We start from the raw sequence: 19,552 nt of genomic DNA, 5'->3' as shown, positions 1-19,552 counted from the left end.
TGCTTGCGTTGTACCGGAAGGTAAGATTCCTTCTGCAGTTGAATAAGTGGCAGTACTACTTAAATGCTGCGTGTGTTCTCCCTACAGCGCCTGGCGTTGGAAAGTGTGCGCAGATTTCCCTCTGCCTGTTCTGTTTCTTGTTTAACTTCGTGCATTATCAACTAGGTCAAGTTAACGTTCTGGTGGTGGTGGTAACAACTTTATTGAGATTCTGCACAGTTATCTGGCAGGCCCGAGTCCTAGGATGGCCCCTCACGAGGAGCGACCCTTTCGGCCCAGGCAACGAGGGCTTTTTGTAGTTTTTCATCCGGCGTTCTAAGCAGCTCCTCCCACGTCTGTTGTGAGGGAGCTGGCAGGAGCGACCTGGGAGGGGGTAAGCCCTCGCACCCCCAAAGAATGTGATTTTGGGTAGCCAATGTTTGATTTGTGCAGTTTTTACATATTGGGGTTCCATTGCCCGTTGGTCATTATGGCCAGCCAATGTGGGCTGGGGAACGACTTAGTTTGGATTCGACGCAGGATTGAGGCTTGCGCTCGCGTGAGGCTTGCGTTTGGAGGTGGGTAGATTCGCCTTTTTTGCTTGTAGTAGTTTGTTATCTCGTGGTATGTCGTCGGTGCCTCATTCGTGGGATCCTGGTGAAACCGTGTCGCGTTTCGCCACCGCCTTCGCTGACGGTTGCGGGGAGCCTTCGTGACAGAAATCCGCTGCATGCGTGTGCGCACACAAGCTATCATCATCAGGGGCTAATACCCCCGTAAGCAAGCAAAATATGCACCGGCACGCAGCGCCGTAAGGTTCGTGGCTACTCGCTTTGAGTACGTTAGTTGCGATGACACTACTCCTGTGGACGTCGTCGGCGATTTCAGTGTGGATGTGCCGGGACCAAGAAGGGAGCAGTTCACGCGTTTCGTGTTGCAGACGTATCGCTTGTGATTCCACACCGACCTGGCCCCAACCGACCACCCAGCGGCGTACGTGCATCGATGTGACATTATCAAAGAACGCGTTTGCCGATCAGTGTATATCAAAATACATGCCGATCAGTATATATCATAGCGACCACAAAGCCGTTGTGACTGTCGTTACTAAGTGAGAATGAGCGATTCAATAAAATCTTTACAAGTTTTCTTACCACGATGTTTAGAGCTTCGCTGATCATCCACCATCGCAGGGCTCAATGACCTTAAGTTTCTTTCTCTCTCTCTCTCTGTACAAACAAACTAAAATGCGGCCCGTCTTATTCTTCAATAACACGTATTCACCCACTTGCTTTCATTCATTTATCACTACAATCGACCGGATCATCGTTTTTAATCCCTCAAATGCATTTTTTTTTTACTCCACCCGATTCCTCGCCAATCTCCCTTAGTTCATACGAGGACGATACTGCACACATCCGCAACGAGTCATCCGCCAAAAAGCTTCACATGCGCCACTGTCTTTCAAATAATCAACATCGCCACTATTCTCTGACCAAGCCCGCAACGTGAGCGCGTGATCACGTGATCCGTGCAGCAGAAGCAATCTCTGGCTCGAGCGCCCTCCATCATCGAAACCATCGTAGTTTTCACCGCAAAGCTATCTGATGCTGTCGACAGCTCTGCGACAACGGCTTTAGTGCAACCCAAGGTTTCGTCGAAACTGACTTCGGCACTGTGATCGACGCACGTAAGACGTCAAGCGCCATGAAACCTGAGCCAACAGACAAGACTCCTAAGCAGCAGCCGCAGAGCGCAAACGCCATCGAAACGGGAATCAAGGACAAGGCTTCACTCAAGACCCCGGAGTCCAGGAGGGCGTCCTCGAAGTCAGGAAAGTCGACGCCCAACCTATCGAAACGCTCGAGCCAGCAGCAACACCTGGAACGGGGAAAGCCGCGAGGAGAACGTGCCTCTTCAGGGTCTGCCGAGCAACCTGGCACGGTTCGCAAGGCAACAGCTGGCGAACTAGACAAGGTGAATTCATTTCGACATGTAGCTTTACCTGGACTCTTTATTTAGGCCTGATTCACGCAGTTCTCATACGTCCCGTCCCTTCACCTTTACGGAACCGGCGTTTGTTAGGGGCACTTGGTCACCGCAATTATGATCATTGGCGAACGCTGTGATATCCCGTTTTGTATAGGAGAACCCGGTGAAGAAATTTTCTGTGTAAGCTATATTGCCATGTTGCCGTGACGGGGATGACTGAGCAGTGGCGTAGCAACGGGGGGGGGGGGAGGGGGTCGGGGGCCCCGGGTGCACGGGGCCAGTAGGGGGGGGGGGGTGTCACATACGTCTGAAGACACCCGAAAATTGTCGATATCCTCGCCTTCCTCGACTACACACGGGGGGGGGGGGGGAGGAGAGCGTAACAGAAGAGCTTAGGGGGCCCCGGGTGCCAGACGACCTAGCTACGCCACGGTGACTGAGACACGACCAGATGTGCGCCCTAAGAAGTTCACTTTTCATTGGGCGAGGTTGGAACTTATGTCGAGCGAAACAAGTAACACTCAGACCAGAACGACGACAGTGTTGCAATTTTAGCAATTTTGTCTCCATATTCAGCGACGTTTTCGGTCTGTTTAGCGACAAATGTTTTCTATATATAGCGACCAGCGACATTTCTTGACGACATGGCAGAACGATTGGTGACTTGCTTGCACAGAAAGTTGCTTCTTAAGTGGCTTTCTAAAGTATACATTAAAGTTCAATATCTACAGGTATAGGTAGAAGAAATAGGCGGTACGGCGTGTGGGCTTTGTGACCAAACGCTGTGGTTAATAGCGCCGAAGGATTTCAACTGCGCTCTTTACTAAACCCATTGCCCAAATGCTGTTGGCACTGTATTGTTTTAGTAAATACGTTCCATTGGAGGTCATTCGCAAGCGTGGCAGTATAACTTATCGAAATTTACTGCAGTGAATTTTATGGCAGCATTTAGATCAGCTGCAGAAAGGCGTACATATCGGAGCGACTGGGTTGGTCCTCGGGAACCTGCACGCACGGCTTCCACTCCGCACGGCTTTGGTACAAATCAATAATGTAGGATAATCGGGGGGACAAAGGAGCAGTAACGTAGTGTTTGACCTTTATAATGGTCGCGTAAATATCACCGCGTTAAGATAACGATACGGGTGTCGTCGTGGATTATCGACGTTCTTCAACGAATGCCGACAAGTATAGAAATTTCGGGCATAACGTAGAACAAGTGCTTCATAGCCCTCGGAAAGCCGGGTTACCTGTGATATCTTTCTTAAACCGTGCTGGGGGTATTTAAAACCTTACAAGGCGGTAGCAGAAGCATAGTTTCACTTATAACCGTCCGAATGTCTGTAACTATAGTAAGACCGCCCCGGTGGCTTAGCGACTATAAATGCCGTTACGCTGCCAAGGTCGAGGGCGCGATGTCAAATACCGGGCGCGATGGCCGCCTTTTGATGGGGGCGAAATGCAAGATAGCCTGTGTACCGTGCCTTTGGTACGCGTTAAAAGACCCCAGGAGGCCAAAATTAATTCGGAATACCGCGCTACGGCGTACCTCATAGTAACATTGCGGGTTTGGCACACAAAACCCAACAATTTCATTTCAATTAGTGAAGTAAAGGTCCTCCGCTACACCCTTCTTTTAAGTTCGACATCAATTCCTAACCATCCACACGGACACTATAGATGAAAGTGAAATGATTAGGTTTATGCGTTACGTCATGTTCGCCCATATAATGAATTGTTCCAAAGCTCCTACAATATTGAAAATGCACGCTATATACGGTTCAAGCGACAGTGGCTTTACAGCAAGATCTCGCGAAACTTTAATGACTTCTGCGTCTAAGTTTGGTGACACACTCGAACAAAAAAATGGCAACGCTGCTCCTAGGTTCCAGCGTAATCGCCTGTGCTCGCAAATGCGTTCAAGAATGTACAACAATACTCGCGTCACGCATGCGATCTGGTGAGACAGGGCTATTCTTCACTATATAGAAACGTAGAGAACATTCGAGGGAGTTCCGATACATTAACGCGCGTCCTTCGCTGGGCGATTACATTATAACAGTGATTGGCCGGTGAAAAACGATCGACAAAAGCCATTAACGATTTACACGCGCGCCTAGATGATCTTACTGCCTATTTTTCCGGGATTTCGCTCTTCGCTAGAATTGTACGTTCGAAAAAAGAGCGTGCTCCGTGCACTCACGTTTACACCGCTACACTTGGCAATTTGAAATAAATAATAAATAAATAAATAAATACCAGGCGTCAACCGGTACGTTACGATTGTGGTGAGCAAAAGCCAAATGGATAACGAAAGAGACGCAGCCTTGTGGGAGGGACAAGGCTCGAACCTAGGGCGAGGTGGTAAGTCACATTAAATAGAGGACAGCCTAGAAGACCTGAAGAAAACACGCATACGGTGCTGGCTTTCGTGTTTCTAGCGAAGCAGGGATCATATGTAGTAGCGTACTTAGAAATGAAAAGAAACAAGGGTGTCTTATGAAACAAGACGGCGGGAATATTTAGTGACGATTCACTAGGCGCATTTGAAATCTTGAGAATTCTGATTTATACACGGAATCAGCGCAACGGCACTGATGAGTTAGTCAAGCACTCGGGAATGCAAGGCGCGCTAAATTGTATTTAATGTGTGGAGTGAGCACACACAGAGTACGTGAGCACTGGGTTGCCTTCTTAAGGTGGTCGTGTGACAAACGGGTTGAGAAAGTTTTCCTCCAGCGTTGACGACAGTGTACGGCGATTTTTTTTTGCTACGACCAGGAGGCCACGCCAGTGACCCCGCAAGACCGGCTTTCCAGAGCACCGACACCTCGTAGACCGAAAAGTGGAACGGAATCTCCGGTCGGGTCAGGGCAGAGAGACGCAGTTCCGGCCAACCAGAACATGGTTACCGTTGGTCGCGAAGGCGAGGGCAAAAGATCGCTACCAACAAGTCGCAGTCGTACACGGAGTGCGGTACCGACTCCGGTACCGCACACTCCCGCGACTCTAGTCGCTGGCCAGCAGGTTCTACCCGAGCAGCACACGACACCTGAGAGCGCAGCCGAGCCAGCTCCAGGCACACAAGGCCCAGAGATCCCGGAACCACCCGTGAGAGTGGCGGTGATAGATCCCCATGACACGGGCAGGCCTTGGGAGAATCCACTCATGGTGAGCTATGTTAGTCCGCCTGCACCGCTCCACTATCAGCCCTATGCGGTGCACTCGAGCAACGACTCATTATTCGGCGCGAAGGTTCGGAGGCGAAGGAGATTTGGAGTTCTAACTGTGACCGATGCGACTCGACGTACGGCCACTTTCGTTACGTGTAAGGCGTTTCGTCGCCATCGTATCCCACGTGTTATTGTTGCGTTAAGCCTGACAGACGGAAATGCGTGTAGTGAGTGAATGCAGCCTTGGAACACATGGCGACCTCGTACCATGTGAAAAGTACCGCCAATCAAATAGCAATCAAGTGCACTTTTGTTCAATGATTTAACTGTCGATTGTGAAGGACTGCGAAGAGAAGATAACGAAGGCTAACGAAGGCACCCGCTATCACGTGGCTTGGCAACTGCAGTTTAGAAACGACTGCTTTCGTTGGACGGGTATTCTTCGTAATTTAAGGGTATGCACGGCGCCAGAGCCAAACTGTTCAAGCTTCCACAACGCCCGGCCGCAAGCTCATGTGCGTCTCATTTCGGAGTTTCCCATTTGTTTCAGTGCCTGTACACGCCCGAGGGTGGCTTGCAGCCGATGGCCTACGCCGTGTTCGCCTTCATCTTGCTCGCCTTTGCGGCACTGCTGTTCTACTTCTTGATTCGGCAGAGCTCCGGTAGGACCCACGCCGCCTGCGATACGCCGGCGTGCGAGGCCTACTCCAGGCTGCTGCTCGCCTCCATCAACTCGTCGGTGAAGCCGTGCGAAAGCTTCAGCCGCTACGTCTGCGACGGCTGGCGCAGCGGCCACGACCTGAACGTCAGCGAGGACACCATTCTCGCAGCACTCGGCCGGGTGTATCGTTTGGCGGAGGACAGCGCGGTGCCGGCCAACGGTCAGAACGCGATGCAGCGCGCGACCGCCTTCTACCTGAGCTGCGCGTGCGTCAGCAGGGGCGAGTGCGACGAGCTGCAGAAGGTGAAGGCGCTGCTGCGACAGGCGGGCATCGTCTGGCCGCACAGGGCACGCAGTCCGGCTGTCGTGAAGACGCTCCTTTACACGTCCGTGAGACTGCGCTGGGCCAGCCTCCTCGACCTCGAGGTTGTGCCGCGCAAGAGGGACACGCAAATTTACCTACGAATACCGCCATGGTTCTATAGCCTAAGTTCCAAGCTCGCGGAGCACCAGCCTTCGCCTGGCGCTCGGAAACGATACTTCGACGTTCTGAGATATAACTTCAAGAGCGAAGGAGACATCGTTACGGATGAAGACATCGTGTCATTTGAGGATACCCACATCGCGGAACTTGACATTGTGGGCCTTTTAGATAGCTACGAGAGCACAAGAAACGAAGCGACAACCAGTGACTTGTTTATGTACAGGACGGCCAAGGGCTATCGTGCGGTTTGGATCGACGCTTTGCGTGACTACGGCGTCAAGATGCGCAAAAATGACGATATCGTGTTCGTGACCAATAATCCCACTTTCGTAAACAATTTCCTCGTGAAGTGGGAGCAGTACCGTGAGGAGAACATGCACATGTTCATTTCCTGGGGCACCGTCCAGGTGGCGGCGCTGTTCTCGAACCAGATGTTGCAGGCCAACTTCTACGGCAGCCCGTCAAAAGCAAGCGCCGGCCATGGCGCGTACTGCTTCAGCAAGACGCTCCTCTTCGTTGGCGACGAGGCAATTTACGCGTAAGATAATTTGCGTGGCTCATAGAAGTACCGGGTGTCTCAGCTAACTTGTGGCAAGCGTTTAAAAACATCATGTATGCGCTGCGCGTATCCAACATTGCTTGGTGTGTTCTTTAGCGACCCCAAATACTTTCGCTGTGAGCTTACGTCAATAATTAACAAATTTTTAGCTGTGGTGGTGGTGCACAATTTTACACGTGGACATATGTTGCCCTAAAGTACGGTCATAGATGGCTATGTGAAACACCAATCTATTTGAAATGTATTTAGTTATAAGTAGTGTTTGCAGATGCTTATTTTTCACGTAACGTTCTATAAACGAAACAAATTCGCATGGGCCGCATTGTCGCGCGTAGTTTTATACCAACTCATGAAACATGGTTTAAGGTACACGTGAAAAGTTTCGGCAAAGGAAACCTGTACGGTTTTTCTAAAGCTTTCGCCTCTGAACGAAAGTTTACTCTGGTATGGGTATCGAACGCTGCACCATCGCATGCCAAGGTAGTCGCTCTGCCTGCCACCAAGTTTCTCGAGCATGCGGATTTTCCCATCTCATTTATTTGATCTTTCATATCTAACAAGGTGCCAGATCTTTGAAATGGTGAAATTGAAATATTGCTGCATAATTCAAAGCATACTTGGTATCTTAATATGAATAAATTTTATCTACTCGTTTGAATTCATTACAATCAGCAACGCGGTCGGACGTGCCGTCGAAAGGATTTTTATTTCCTTTTTTTTTGCATACTCAAACACGAACCTCAGTGACATCATTCGCTGCCAGGCGCCATGTTCGTGACACAATTCTTTAAACCGTCGGGTTTCAATAGCCGATTAACTTACATAGAAAAAAAATGCACAAGAAGGATCTTGTTTTCTACATTTTGTGCTTTGATATTACCATTGTCACATTGAAAGTTTGTTACAGTCTATTGCAATTATTGCTACCCTAAGTAACAATTATTAACAGCGAACGTGTCAACCTACTCCCACCGCGTACTTCAACGCTGCGTACCCGTGTCATGCTCTCGCCAGGTAACAACGCAGAATGCCGTCAGATTTGGAACGTGTCTTCAGGAAGCAGGTTTTCTTTGCCGTCGGCGTCTAGCCAAGAACATCAGTCAAGATTAAAACAAGATTAGTGTTTGTTAGGCATCTAAAATTATTTTACATTAGCTTTGCTCCACCCGTTTGGAGACGATGCAGCGGTGATGGAAGCCGTATATCTGTCCTGCGTCCAGAATCTGAGCACGCTCACAAAAACGAAGCTGCCGTTCAGGTACCGGAACGAATTCCTGCCAGAGGAGTCGGGTCACGTGGCCGAGACGGTCGTCGCGGACGTTCGCCGAGCCCTGGAACGCCGCGTTCGCAGTTGGAGTCGATACGACGGCAACGTCACCATCGTCGGCGACTGGTACTCCACGCGAACAGCGCTCAAGTACCTGCACGAAGAGGGCAGCGCCAACGCCCGCGCCGGGACCCGGCAAACGAGTGCGTCACCGTTTCCCCTGATCTCGGAATACTGCAGCTCAGCTGTGCATCCGTAATGGTAACAGCGCGAACAAGACGGCGACCTGAGCCCTTTCACGTCCTGTGCCCTTTCACGGAGTGAAAGGGCACAGGACGTGAAAGGGCTCAGGACGGTTCAGGACGGCTCAGGACGTGAAAGGGCTCAGGACGGCTCAGGACGAAAGGGCTCAGGACGTGAAAGGGCTCAGGACGGGCTCCTGTGCCCTTTCACGGAGTGAAAGGGCACAGGACGAGCGCTCGTCCTTTCACTCCGTCGCCATCTTGCTCGCGCTGTTACCATTACGAATGTATATCAACTCGGCCAACTTTCCACTTTAATACAGCTATGCAATCGCAATGGCATTATGCATTCTACGCGGTAATATATTTAACTTGAACGGCCGCGGAGGCCCATTGGCTTAGCCATTCTGCTGCCAAGTTCGTGGTCGCGGATTTGATTCACACGCCTGGCGGCCACATCTCGGGAGTTGCAGAATGTAAGACCCCCCTTGCAGCTAGATTTAGGTGCACGTCGGAGAATCCTGTGTGCTGGCAACTGCTGACTCGGAGCCCCATTCTTGGTTCGTAACATCAAAGTAACTCGGTCAATCAGTCTGGACGAGTGTGAATTATTACAAGTTTGGTGCCAACGCCTGCGCAATCGCTTTGGTAACGCCTGCACGACCCCGCCATATCATATCAAAAGCCATGTCAGAAACTGTCGTACGGTTTTATGAGGCTCATTGCCAAACCAACTACGTAATAAATAGTTATGCAAAGTATAATTGAATTTTTTATTAGAAATATAGTTATGTCTGTTGGGGCACGAAAGAAACGCGAAAATTTGGGTTCAGAGAAAATCTGCGACACAGAATTGAAATACCTCTAGCGCTCACAAAAAATACAAATAAAACAAATAAAAGTCACCAAATTAGTAGCATGTCTCCTCCTGATTCTTGTTTTTGTCTGATCTTGTCCATCTGACACATAATTAAAATTTCTAGGTTGTTATGAAGCACCATGACTGTAGCTGCAGACCTTCACATTGAGCGGCTGGTGAATCGCACGAAAAGATTTTACTTTGTAAAGGCCATGTTCTATTGTAACTGGTTTAAAAACGCCAATTCTGTCTTTCTCTATGTTTATGAAATGACAGAGGACGTCAGATACCGTAAACACGAGAATCTGTGGTTTCGAATGTGTGCCCTTGGTTTCCCTTTGCCAACTCGTACTATTCAAGCACTTATTCTGGGTAAAACAATGTCTAACAGAGTGCCAAAATCTGTAATTGTTACCTTCCATTGTAGATACTTATGCCAGAATACCGCAGGCCCATTTTCTGCATCAATGACCAATCTTCAAAACACTTCCGGAAGCGCTTTCGTCACCGCGTCCTTCGCGCACGGTGACTTTCGTGCATTGATTCCCGATAACTTATGTTTCCCTCACCTTCGGACTCCGATCTTTTGCCAAAACTACACCGGCAATTTGCTATTCATTTAACCCACAAGAAACGCCAGGCTAGTGTAAAACATGTTTTAAACGTAGTGCGTCTCCGTTCTGAGAGTTTGTTTAACACAGGTGGAAACACGCTGTAAATGTTTTTGAAGCCTTATTAGTTCTTTGAACATGAAGTTAACGTAAGGAAAAGTAAGAAATGCACACAATCCGATAAATTTCTTTTGTTATGCATTGGACCGCTGCTTTTCCTAGTAGACATTAATGATATAACCGCATGCACTGACGATAGCGTAAATATTAAATTGTTCGCGGGTGGCTGCTTATACATTACAAGGTGATTCACCATACTAATGACGAAGTAATCCCGAACAAGAGACTTACTGCGATTTCTGAACAGTGCGATACCTGGGACATGAAACCTAATGAAGAAAAACAGTTTTTTTGCGCATAAACAACAATAAAACATATTCTGCCATATCAATACACTATTAACCAATCAGCAGTCACTGAAACCGACTCTTTTGAATATTTAGATGTAACAATCAACAATCGCTTGAACTGGTCACAACGCATCAATAATGCTTGTGCGTCTGCTCGGCGTAAATTCGGTCTGCTAAGGAACACGCTGAAACTCTCACCTCCACCCGTGAAACTCAACGTTCAACACACTGGTAAGGTCGAGATTAGAATATGCTTGCGTCGTCTGGGACCCTTTCACGAAAATAAACATTAACAGACGGGAAAACAAACAGACTTGCCGCCCGCTTCATATTTAATTGCTCTGCACGTTGTGACTGCCCATCTCATTTGATGAACGAAAATACCATTGCCATCCTGGAATCCCGAAGAAAGGTAGCACGTCTAAAATTGCTTTCCCGCCTCTGGAAATGTTACAACTTGATCATTCATCCTATCTCCATTCCCTATCAGCCAGACCTACCAGGAATCATAATTCCGGCAAGATAACCCATATTTTTGCGGGCACTAACTGCCTCGAGTTTTCCTTTTTTTTTTTTCAATAGCAATCAACGAATGCAACTCCCTGGCAGCCGATGTATTTCTGTCCAAAAACGTACCATATGCCACGGAAAAACTGCATTTGTTGTAAAAGTAGTTGCGTATGCTTGCTTTAGTGCATGTTATCCTGCGCGTCAAGAAGGATGTTGTCTATCCTCGCTGCGTTAAGCTTGATAAGTCTGCATTGCTTGTTGCAAATCTTTCTTCCCTCTTACTTTTTCCACAAAAATTCTCATTTCTACTTTACGCACTTCCTTGCACTGTACATTGATGTTTTTATTGTGACAACGTTTTTTTCTGTTTATTATTATTTTTTCCTTCTCCTTAGGATGTTTGTATTTCGCATCAATACTGTGTAAACAAATACACTCCTGCCTGGGCCACATGTTGGCCTGCAGTATTCTGTAATAAAATAATAAAACCCACCCGCATCTTAAGTTTTGATTTCGCAGACAGTGGGTGGGGTGGGATGCTTTCCTTGGCTTGGTTATGTGTTGCCGTCTTATGGCTGTGATTATATATATATATATATATATATATATATATATATATATATATATATATATATATATATATATCATCAGGAAGTGTTTCGGAAATTGGTAATTGATGAGGAAAGTGCCTGCGGTATTCTGGTACACGTATTTAACTGGATACACTGGAAGGAAACAACTGTAAATTTTGGCACTCTGTCAGGCATTGTCTGACATGACGAGCTTTCGAGCGATTAGCGCGGTGCAAAATATTCGCGGTTTCGCATCGACGGGGTGTTTACACTGTGTTCCTTGACGTCGTTGTCTCTAAAGGCGGACCCCAGCCAGACATGGGCAAGTCGCTGGTGGGCAACTGGCGTCTGCTTCCGCGGGATGCTCTGTCCGACCCTACACTCAGTCGGCTGTCGAGTGCCATTGAGAAGCTCCGGCTATACGTGCTCCAAAACGGCAGCGTACCGCAGGGACCGGACCTGTCCCTGTTGCCGTACGCGTTCAGCTTTCCATACTTCGACGCGAAGGCCTCGGCCGCCTTCAACTACGCCGGAGTGGGTAGCCTTGTTGCGCAGGGGCTCGGCGAGTTGTTCCTCGACGCTTACTCCAAGTCCAAAATAGACCCCGCAGTCAACACGTACCTGAAGTGCATGCAGGGCAGCTCTCCGTCTTTGGTGAGTGCGGAATGAACTTTCAGCGAGGGTTACCTAACAGCTGCCACGAGTGTAAACCGCTCGAATCGGTGATCGTAACATTTGCATACCTTGCACGCGCCGCTGCTCTCTGCATAGTATATACGAACGGAGAGACGGCAGATAGAGGCGAAAAAAAAAAGGAAAACAGCGCATCTGTGCGACCTTGTAGAATCAGAATCTGATTCCATGAGAAGAAGAAGAAGAAGGAGGAAAACTTTACTGAAAAGAATGGTCCGGCATCTTTGATTGTGGTGGCCTCAGGTAGCGGCTCGAAGTCCGTGGACTCGGGTGGCGTCTTCGGCTTGCTGAAGATGCCGCCCGAGACGCCGCCCGTTGCACGCAGTAAATGGAAGTTCAGAAATCATTTGCAACAATTGTAGTTGGGTCTGAAACGTTAAGCCTGCTTGACTCATCACCTATAGCATATTTCCGCCGAACGTGAGCTCAATGCACCGTACAGTTCTTCTAGGAATCTGGGAACGGCCGTATGGCGCTTTGTAGAAATTGTTAACATTTTCTACAAATCCCGTAATCACCTGACGCGCTGGAAGCTTTGCCCGCCCATCACGCATAATACACTCCCTGTTCACGTTGAGTTATTTGAGAACATCTGGAAAAATTCCTTCGTGGGTCTTAAAATACGCTTGTTGGCTGTGGAACGCTTGAACAGGTAATCTTTACAAAGCTGTAAGTTACGCAAGCAAACCTTTCATCGTACGTTACCCAGAACACGTTTCCTACTTTAGCAAAATATAAACCTACTTCACGCCCCGCATATAACGCACGAATAGAGGAAGAAATCGAGTATTCGGAAATTTCGAAAGTTCGTATTTACCCTATACACACTTCAAGCTTTCATTACTCGTTATCCGTAATAACGTGGCCTCAATTCTCTCGAAGTGAACAATTCCTCGCATTTTCCCTTCCGTTCTTCCTGAGTAACGGGAGAACCGGTACGTGTTTCACGTAACGATGTTAAACAGGCATCGAACAATCGTTCAGCAATTACAGCTTAGCTCTTAATGAGGCCGCACACTTCATAATTTGTCCGCGCGTTGACCGTAACATGTCTCACGCACACACGTGAGCAATAGTACACGGACCACAGGGTCTCCGAAAAAAACTAAATTTCTTTGCATTTAACATGCATAAACTGAAATTGACGAGTACATTGGAAATTTCGCAATGCCAAGTCTGGACTGCAGTCCTCAATGTCAAAATTGCGTTCACAGGCAGAGGAAAAAAAATCGGCTTTATCGCGCAATCCCTGGTCCGTATACTTTTGCTCAGGGGTGTACCTACTAACGTACACGCAATGAATAATCTACATTTTTCAGGGGATCGTGAATAGACGCGGGCAACGTTTTCGGGCATTTCTAGTCGCACAAGAACCATTGCTGCAATAGTTTATCCACTGCCGTATGTGGGGATGGATGCCACGCCCCAATGTAAACATGCATTGCAACCGAACCCGCAAGCCATGGAAGTTACACGCATCGTTCGCAATTCGTGCGGGATTGTTCGTCACTCACCGCCGTTCCGAGGGATGAACGTCAGCGCCAGAGTTGCGAAGTGGGGCTTTTCATTCCATCCACTCCATTCCGGAGAGTTGAGATTCCCATAATTCCACTCCTTCTAACTCCTCGGCATTCTTTAAGTTGGATCATTCCCACTCCTGCAGTGGCTTATAGTAAATAAATTCCGTTCCTCCAAGTTTAATAAGTGTGAAACAATTTCTCTATAATTCCTTAACACTTGAGCCTTTGCGTGTGTAGTAAGTGAAAAGCATACTTTGAGTGTCTTAACAACGTTTCAAATAATGATCCGTCCTATTTCGTCGCAAAAGAAGCAAACGCGCTCAGTGCATTTTGCCTTCGCAGTGCGTTGTTGCCTGTAATCTCAAATATCTACTCTTATTGACAGTAGATACGTGTGCTCGGTGCGCAGGTTGAAGTCTCGAATAAGTGGCGTTATTACAAAATGCGTTCAGTTGTTGCGACCATAATACACGCATATCTATACAAAACATGCCAGTTTCGGGAAAATGGACCAGCAGCTTCTCATGTGGTTGGTGCCTTTTTTTTTTTCGAAGTTCCTCCCACCTGAGAACAAGTGAATAAAAAGAAAAAGAAAAAAGCAAAGGCACAGTCACTTCTTCAAATTAATAACAAAAAATAAAAGAAAGCTCTATAGTGACTGACGCCTTCATAAGCACTTTCGTTTCGTGGTGTTTACACAGTTTTTCTTATATTTAGGATTAAGCCTAGTGTTTTCTTTAGCCAAATAATTTTAGACAACAAGGTGCAGCGATCTGGCAAATACTATTAGCCTACAGCTACCCACTCGTGACCGCTGAAGTGAGCGTCAAATGAGCTGCTCACACGCTTGGCGGTTCATGACAACATCGCACGCGGCGATACAAGCAAGGTTTGCCTTCCAAATAAAATCCATCCGCCATATCCAAAAATCAGCACTACTTATGCAACAGTATTTATTCTAGTAAAGCAAAGTACAAAATAATATTGCATCGGTGTGCGTGTCGTGCCTCCAGCCAGATTATTCTGTCGCTTATATGGCTAAAATAAAAGCGAAACACATTCACATATTTTTCTTAAAGACGCTATTTGTTTAAACTTCACTAGCATTTTAACGGCCACCATATTTTCTAGCACACCTCTCTGACCACCTGTTATCTCGCCCTCTCAGTCCTATACAGTGTCGAATCGCTTGCTCTTACTACAATAATTCTCCACAACTAAAAGATGCTGTCTTTAATATCACTTCAACATTGCAACGCAGAAAGGCTTCTGGGTCTTCGGAAATGCAGAATACTGTATCGCTTATCTTTATCGTGACTGAGGTAGTCACCTATTGGTAGATACCGGAAGGTACGGTTTTGAGTAAGTATTGAGAAATTTAATAAAATTGACCTAGTCTACTTTATTATAATCCGCAAATTCACCCTCTTTGAAGTCTCGCTTAAAATCACATTTAGTGCTCCATGAATATGTGCCCATTCCATTCCAACTTCACCCCAGAATCCCGGGCTTTCATTCCATTCCCATTGCATCTTCCCGACTGATGCCGCGACCCCGTTTCCGTTCCATCCCGGGTGTTTAATATGGTGGAATGGTACCGGAATAATCGCAACTCCGGTCAATGCATGTATTTCAGAGTATTTCAGATATCGCGGCAGGCAATAGAGAGATTTAGATTTTGCGCAGCCATAGATATGGTACGAAAACCGCCGGTCGTATAAAAGAATGCGGAAGGAGTAAAGAAAACAGGCTGGGCTCGGGGCTCAGGGTATGTAAACGCACTTGGTTGTGCTACTGCTAAGACAGCGCACACGGACGACGTTGCGCATGTCGCAACATGGCCTCAGAAAAGGGGCGGCGCGTGCTGTTTTCCTAGCGCTCCGACGTCTCGGAGACCATCATTGCAAAAGAGGCTTTGGGACGATGGCGGTGTCCACTACGAAACTTACGTGTTGTCGATGTAAATGCGTTTAGAGCCGGGCGAAAAGCTAAGGTAGGAGATTTTCTTTTACGCGCAAGCGGACATGCTGTCTGTGCGATTGGCGTGATTAAAGGGACACTAAAGTGAAAAATGATTTCTTCTGCATCAGTAAATTGCCATTCTACAACACCAAAAACACCACTCTTACAACGATAAGACGTTTGGTAAGCCATAAAAAGCGCAACAACGAAATGCGGGTGGCGATGCCTACTTAAGTTCCCGCACCTGGGGGCTGTGACGTCATGGATTTTGATGGCATCTTCTAGGGCCTACTAATTATATATAGCGGTACAAATTGACTACATTGTGTTCTAAAGGAACGAAATATTAAACATGGCAAGTTTCGGGAACCTTTATTCAGCCAACGCGGCCCAAATGCGAAAACATACTTTGGAATCCCTGACGTCACGCTGACGTACCGGCGCTATGGTTTCGGCGCGAAATTCAAATACTGATACTTGGACCTTCATTTTCTCATCTAATAATCAAACAACATTTTTGAAATGACTACCTGCAGGGTTCTCAAACAATGCTTCATTAGTCTAAACTGATTTATTGTTTCGCTTTAGTGTCCCTTTAAGCCGGAGGCCGCCGAACTGGGAGAGGGAAGTGAGCGCCGAAGGAGGAGGGCACCTGAATGTGGAGAGGAGGAACGCGCACGGAGGAAGAAAGGGAGGAGCGTGCGGTGAAGGGGGAGGATGCAGCGTCCAGTCTGTCCTATATAGGACAGACTGGACGCTGATGGAAGCCTACTATATAAAAAAGAAAGGAACAAATTGAATTAGTGATACATCTATCGTGCTCTATAAATCAGAAACAAGATTGTTTGACCGCTGGGTAACGTAGATCTGTGAACAGCCAGCGCATGCGTGTATGTATATATATTGGGTCATAGCCCAAAATAAATCAGTTGGAAGTGCCGCCTGTGTTGTCTTTGTGTCTTCCTTTTGTGAGTGTTCAATTGCGGCAAAAAACATGTCTTTTAGGCAGAACGTCGTGGAAGAGGAGGTTCGGCAGAGGCGCGTTGGGTTCACCGCCTCTGGCAATTATTACCACCGTGGTTGCTACGGACTCTGTACTGGGTGCTACGGAATGTACCGGGTTGATCTGGCGGTCGAGAGGCTGAGTGTCTAGCAAGAAGGACGGAACAGCAACGCAAGCGGCGGCAGGCCGAGCGCGAATCGACCGACACCGAAGTTGTCAGCAAGCGCTAGGCACTAGCTGAATGAGACCGACAAAAGGCGTGGGCTAAGCGTGTCCAGGAGACTCGAGAAGAACATGCTAGGTAGCTTGCGACAACGCGGGTGTGCCAGGCAAGATGGCATAGTTTATAAACTCCGGAAAAGCACCCATATGCTTGCGCATAACCCGTGTTCACGAAGTTAAACGTCGCCATATTTCCTCTTCATTCTTGTGCCACTGGATAGCCGCAGAAGTACTTACACATGTTTCGTATCCTCATCTGTGCCATAAGCTTCTCACCACTGTTCTTGCCGTGACAAACATAATGAACGGCCCTCGTCCACGTGACATTGCAGCGTCGACGTCTTAAGCTATGCTTTCGCCTGATTCGGCGTTGCCATTTCACCATAGCTCGTGAAACGTTTAGTGCATGTTTATTACAATAATAAAGTTGCTACCTGTGCGGTGCGTAAACCTAGATATTGTGTGAGGTTTCACGTTGCATGAGAAGGAAATGACACAACTGCATGCATCGCATTTTGTTTCGCAGAGTTTATGTGACCGCTTCACGAAAACGTCGCATCACGCAAGTTTTGAGTTGAATATGCGTAATGTTTGTCATTTTCTTCTTCACATGTCACCGGAAGACTTGTCGTACAAATGCGTCTCTTCACAGCCAATCCTGCTTCTGTATACAGCGCGATAAAAGCAGCTGGGCTCGATACCTGGATCCCATCTCCCTGAAGACGAGCCTGGACGCTTACCGGTCGAGCAGCGGCGCGTCCGACGACAATCCTGCCAAGGGCCTGGAGTTCCTCTCGCGAGACCAGCTGTTCTTCGTGGCCGCGTGTTTCACGCGCTGCAGCGGCGGCACCTCACGCTCCGGCGGCTTCGCGCATGCGCAGTGCGACGCCGCCTTTAAGCACGTCAAAGAGTTCGCCGACGTGTTCGGCTGCCCGCCCCAGTCGCCCATGAACCCGATGCAGAGGTGCATGCTGCTGTGACCGAATGGCACTGACGACTACGACGACTTGGCTTTTGAGCGAAATGGGTCAAGTTTTGTATACTTGTGACAAATCTAAAATTCCTGTATGAACGCTATCTTCGGTACACTTCGTGCTGTCAGGAAGATAACGTTGTGCTACATTTTTTTTTTTTGCCTTCTCATTAAGACTTGTGGTGTTTCGCAGCAGCTCGTGTCGACAGCCTTTCGGACGAAATACATTCAGAATGCGGGAAGGCGTTCGTTTGTATTGTAATGAGAATTATCGTTTCCGGTCGTGTATATTGGCAGGGTTTATTTTCGGCATTAATAGTCACTTACGCAGAGAATGACTGCTCATACTTCCAAAATGTTTGCTGTGGGAAAATATTTGTCGCGTTCCTATTATCGTTTCCTTTTTTTTCTCTCTAAGTACAAGAGCTGATGTCGAAGTTAAGTAAATTAACAATGTGCTGCTTCGTCCGGTGTTTAAAGCCTGACATTAATTTTCAGCTGAGAAGGGAAATTCGTACGTCAAACACAGCATAACGTAAAGTTGCTGCGAGACTATACCACCCCCACCCCCCCTACTTCAAAAAAGGAAAGTGAAAATAAAACCAATTCCCTGAGTACACAGCTTGCACAAGATAGTCCCATTAGCACCAAGGCTAGAGTTGCGCAACGACTGCATAGCATGGCACAGCATAGCATAGCATACGCTTCTTGAAGCTGAAGTTATTGGGAAAAGTTTAGGAAAGAAGTGTGTAAACGATGAACTCATGACATTCCATACAATTAAGATACATATGTATACTTTCGCAAGAAAATGAATCCAGGTGGACTTTTACGCTGGGCCTACGTGTATGCTAGAGGGGTGTACCTGATCTCGAAGCACGCGCGATGGTTTATTTACCTGTATTTCGTGAAAATAATTTTGTTTTGGCTGGTTACAAGAACTTCATAGACAGTTGCAGGAAAGAAATGTGTTTAGAATTACACCAACATTGCTATTATTCCTCCTGGTTCCTTTCTTGCTGCCGACAAAGATTACTATGCTCTTGTCTTCTCAGACAATAAGGTAGCGAGCAGTGTTACAGTAAATTTAGATAAATAGAAACCATTTCGATAACATATGAGGATTATTCAAAAAGATGATTCATCCATAATTTATTACAAATTGGAAAATGAGTGGGAGGGAACACAAAACAACACTATGTATATTCCTATGCCATTCGAGGTGGGTTATGCAATAAAAATATGGCAACCTAGATTGGTGAACCAGGCGTAGACATCGCATCTTGAAACGACGGAAAATTCTGACAAAAATGACACCTAGAAATCGTACAACAGGATTGTAATGCAAGAACCGACTGTCATTGGAGGAGATTTCACCAGTCTCTTGAATGTTTCAATTACCACTGAACGTAATGTTAATTGCTTTAGTCTTGAATGCCTGTATACATCGACAATCATCGCATCTAGATCTGCGTCAGTAATATATTTGCTTTGCGCGCGCCTGTGAAAGCAACAGCAAAGCCCGTATTTATTACTTGATGAAGATCAAGAGCGAAACTGAACAAGCAGAGACAATCCTGCGGAAGGCCTACAAGACGGCACTCTACCTTCCAAGAAACACACCGAACGACAAGCTGCTACAGCTAGGGATTAGCAACACCTTCGCCGAACTGCAGAAGCACAGCTTGGAGCACAGTTTCACCGACTCAGAGACACGGCTACGGGAAGAGCGATCCTGACAAGGTTAGATCGCGACCCAAGGAGGCATCTCGATCGATCCGCCGATATACCCGACGAGATCCGTAAGACCCTGCAGGTCAATCCCATTCCGAAAAACATGGATCCAAATCTCCACGCGGC

The 19,552-nt window shown here is 47.4% G+C and overlaps 2 protein-coding genes across 4 annotated transcripts in view; both read left to right on the top strand.

The window, feature by feature from the left end:
* LOC142560530 (uncharacterized) overlaps window positions 1–18,813 on the top strand; it is a 28,195-nt gene extending 9,382 nt beyond the window's left edge. The window contains exon 6 of one of the 3 annotated variants that reach the window (XM_075672701.1): window positions 17,394–18,813. In XM_075672701.1, the coding sequence (XP_075528816.1) occupies window positions 17,394–17,699 (306 nt within the window). In that variant the 3' untranslated portion in view covers window positions 17,700–18,813. Of the gene's footprint in view, window positions 1–4,752; window positions 4,824–17,393 lie in introns of those variants that run through there. The other 2 variants (XM_075672703.1, XM_075672704.1) reach the window with 2 other exon arrangements.
* Window positions 1,687–8,390, top strand: LOC142559810 (uncharacterized). Its single transcript, XM_075671474.1, has 4 exons — window positions 1,687–1,956; window positions 4,999–5,142; window positions 5,695–6,827; window positions 8,107–8,390. The coding sequence occupies exons 1-4, from the start codon at window positions 1,687–1,689 to the stop codon at window positions 8,372–8,374; spliced, it is 1,815 nt and encodes a 604-aa protein (XP_075527589.1). The 3' UTR covers window positions 8,375–8,390.
* Window positions 18,814–19,552: the final 739 nt, after the last annotated feature.

The sequence above is a fragment of the Dermacentor variabilis genome, chromosome 10 (assembly GCF_050947875.1).
Source record: "Dermacentor variabilis isolate Ectoservices chromosome 10, ASM5094787v1, whole genome shotgun sequence".
In the NCBI taxonomy this organism is placed as follows: Eukaryota; Metazoa; Arthropoda; class Arachnida; order Ixodida; family Ixodidae; genus Dermacentor; species Dermacentor variabilis.
The sequence above is the reverse complement of the archived record's forward strand: the minus strand, read 5'-3'. Positions and strand labels throughout refer to the sequence as shown.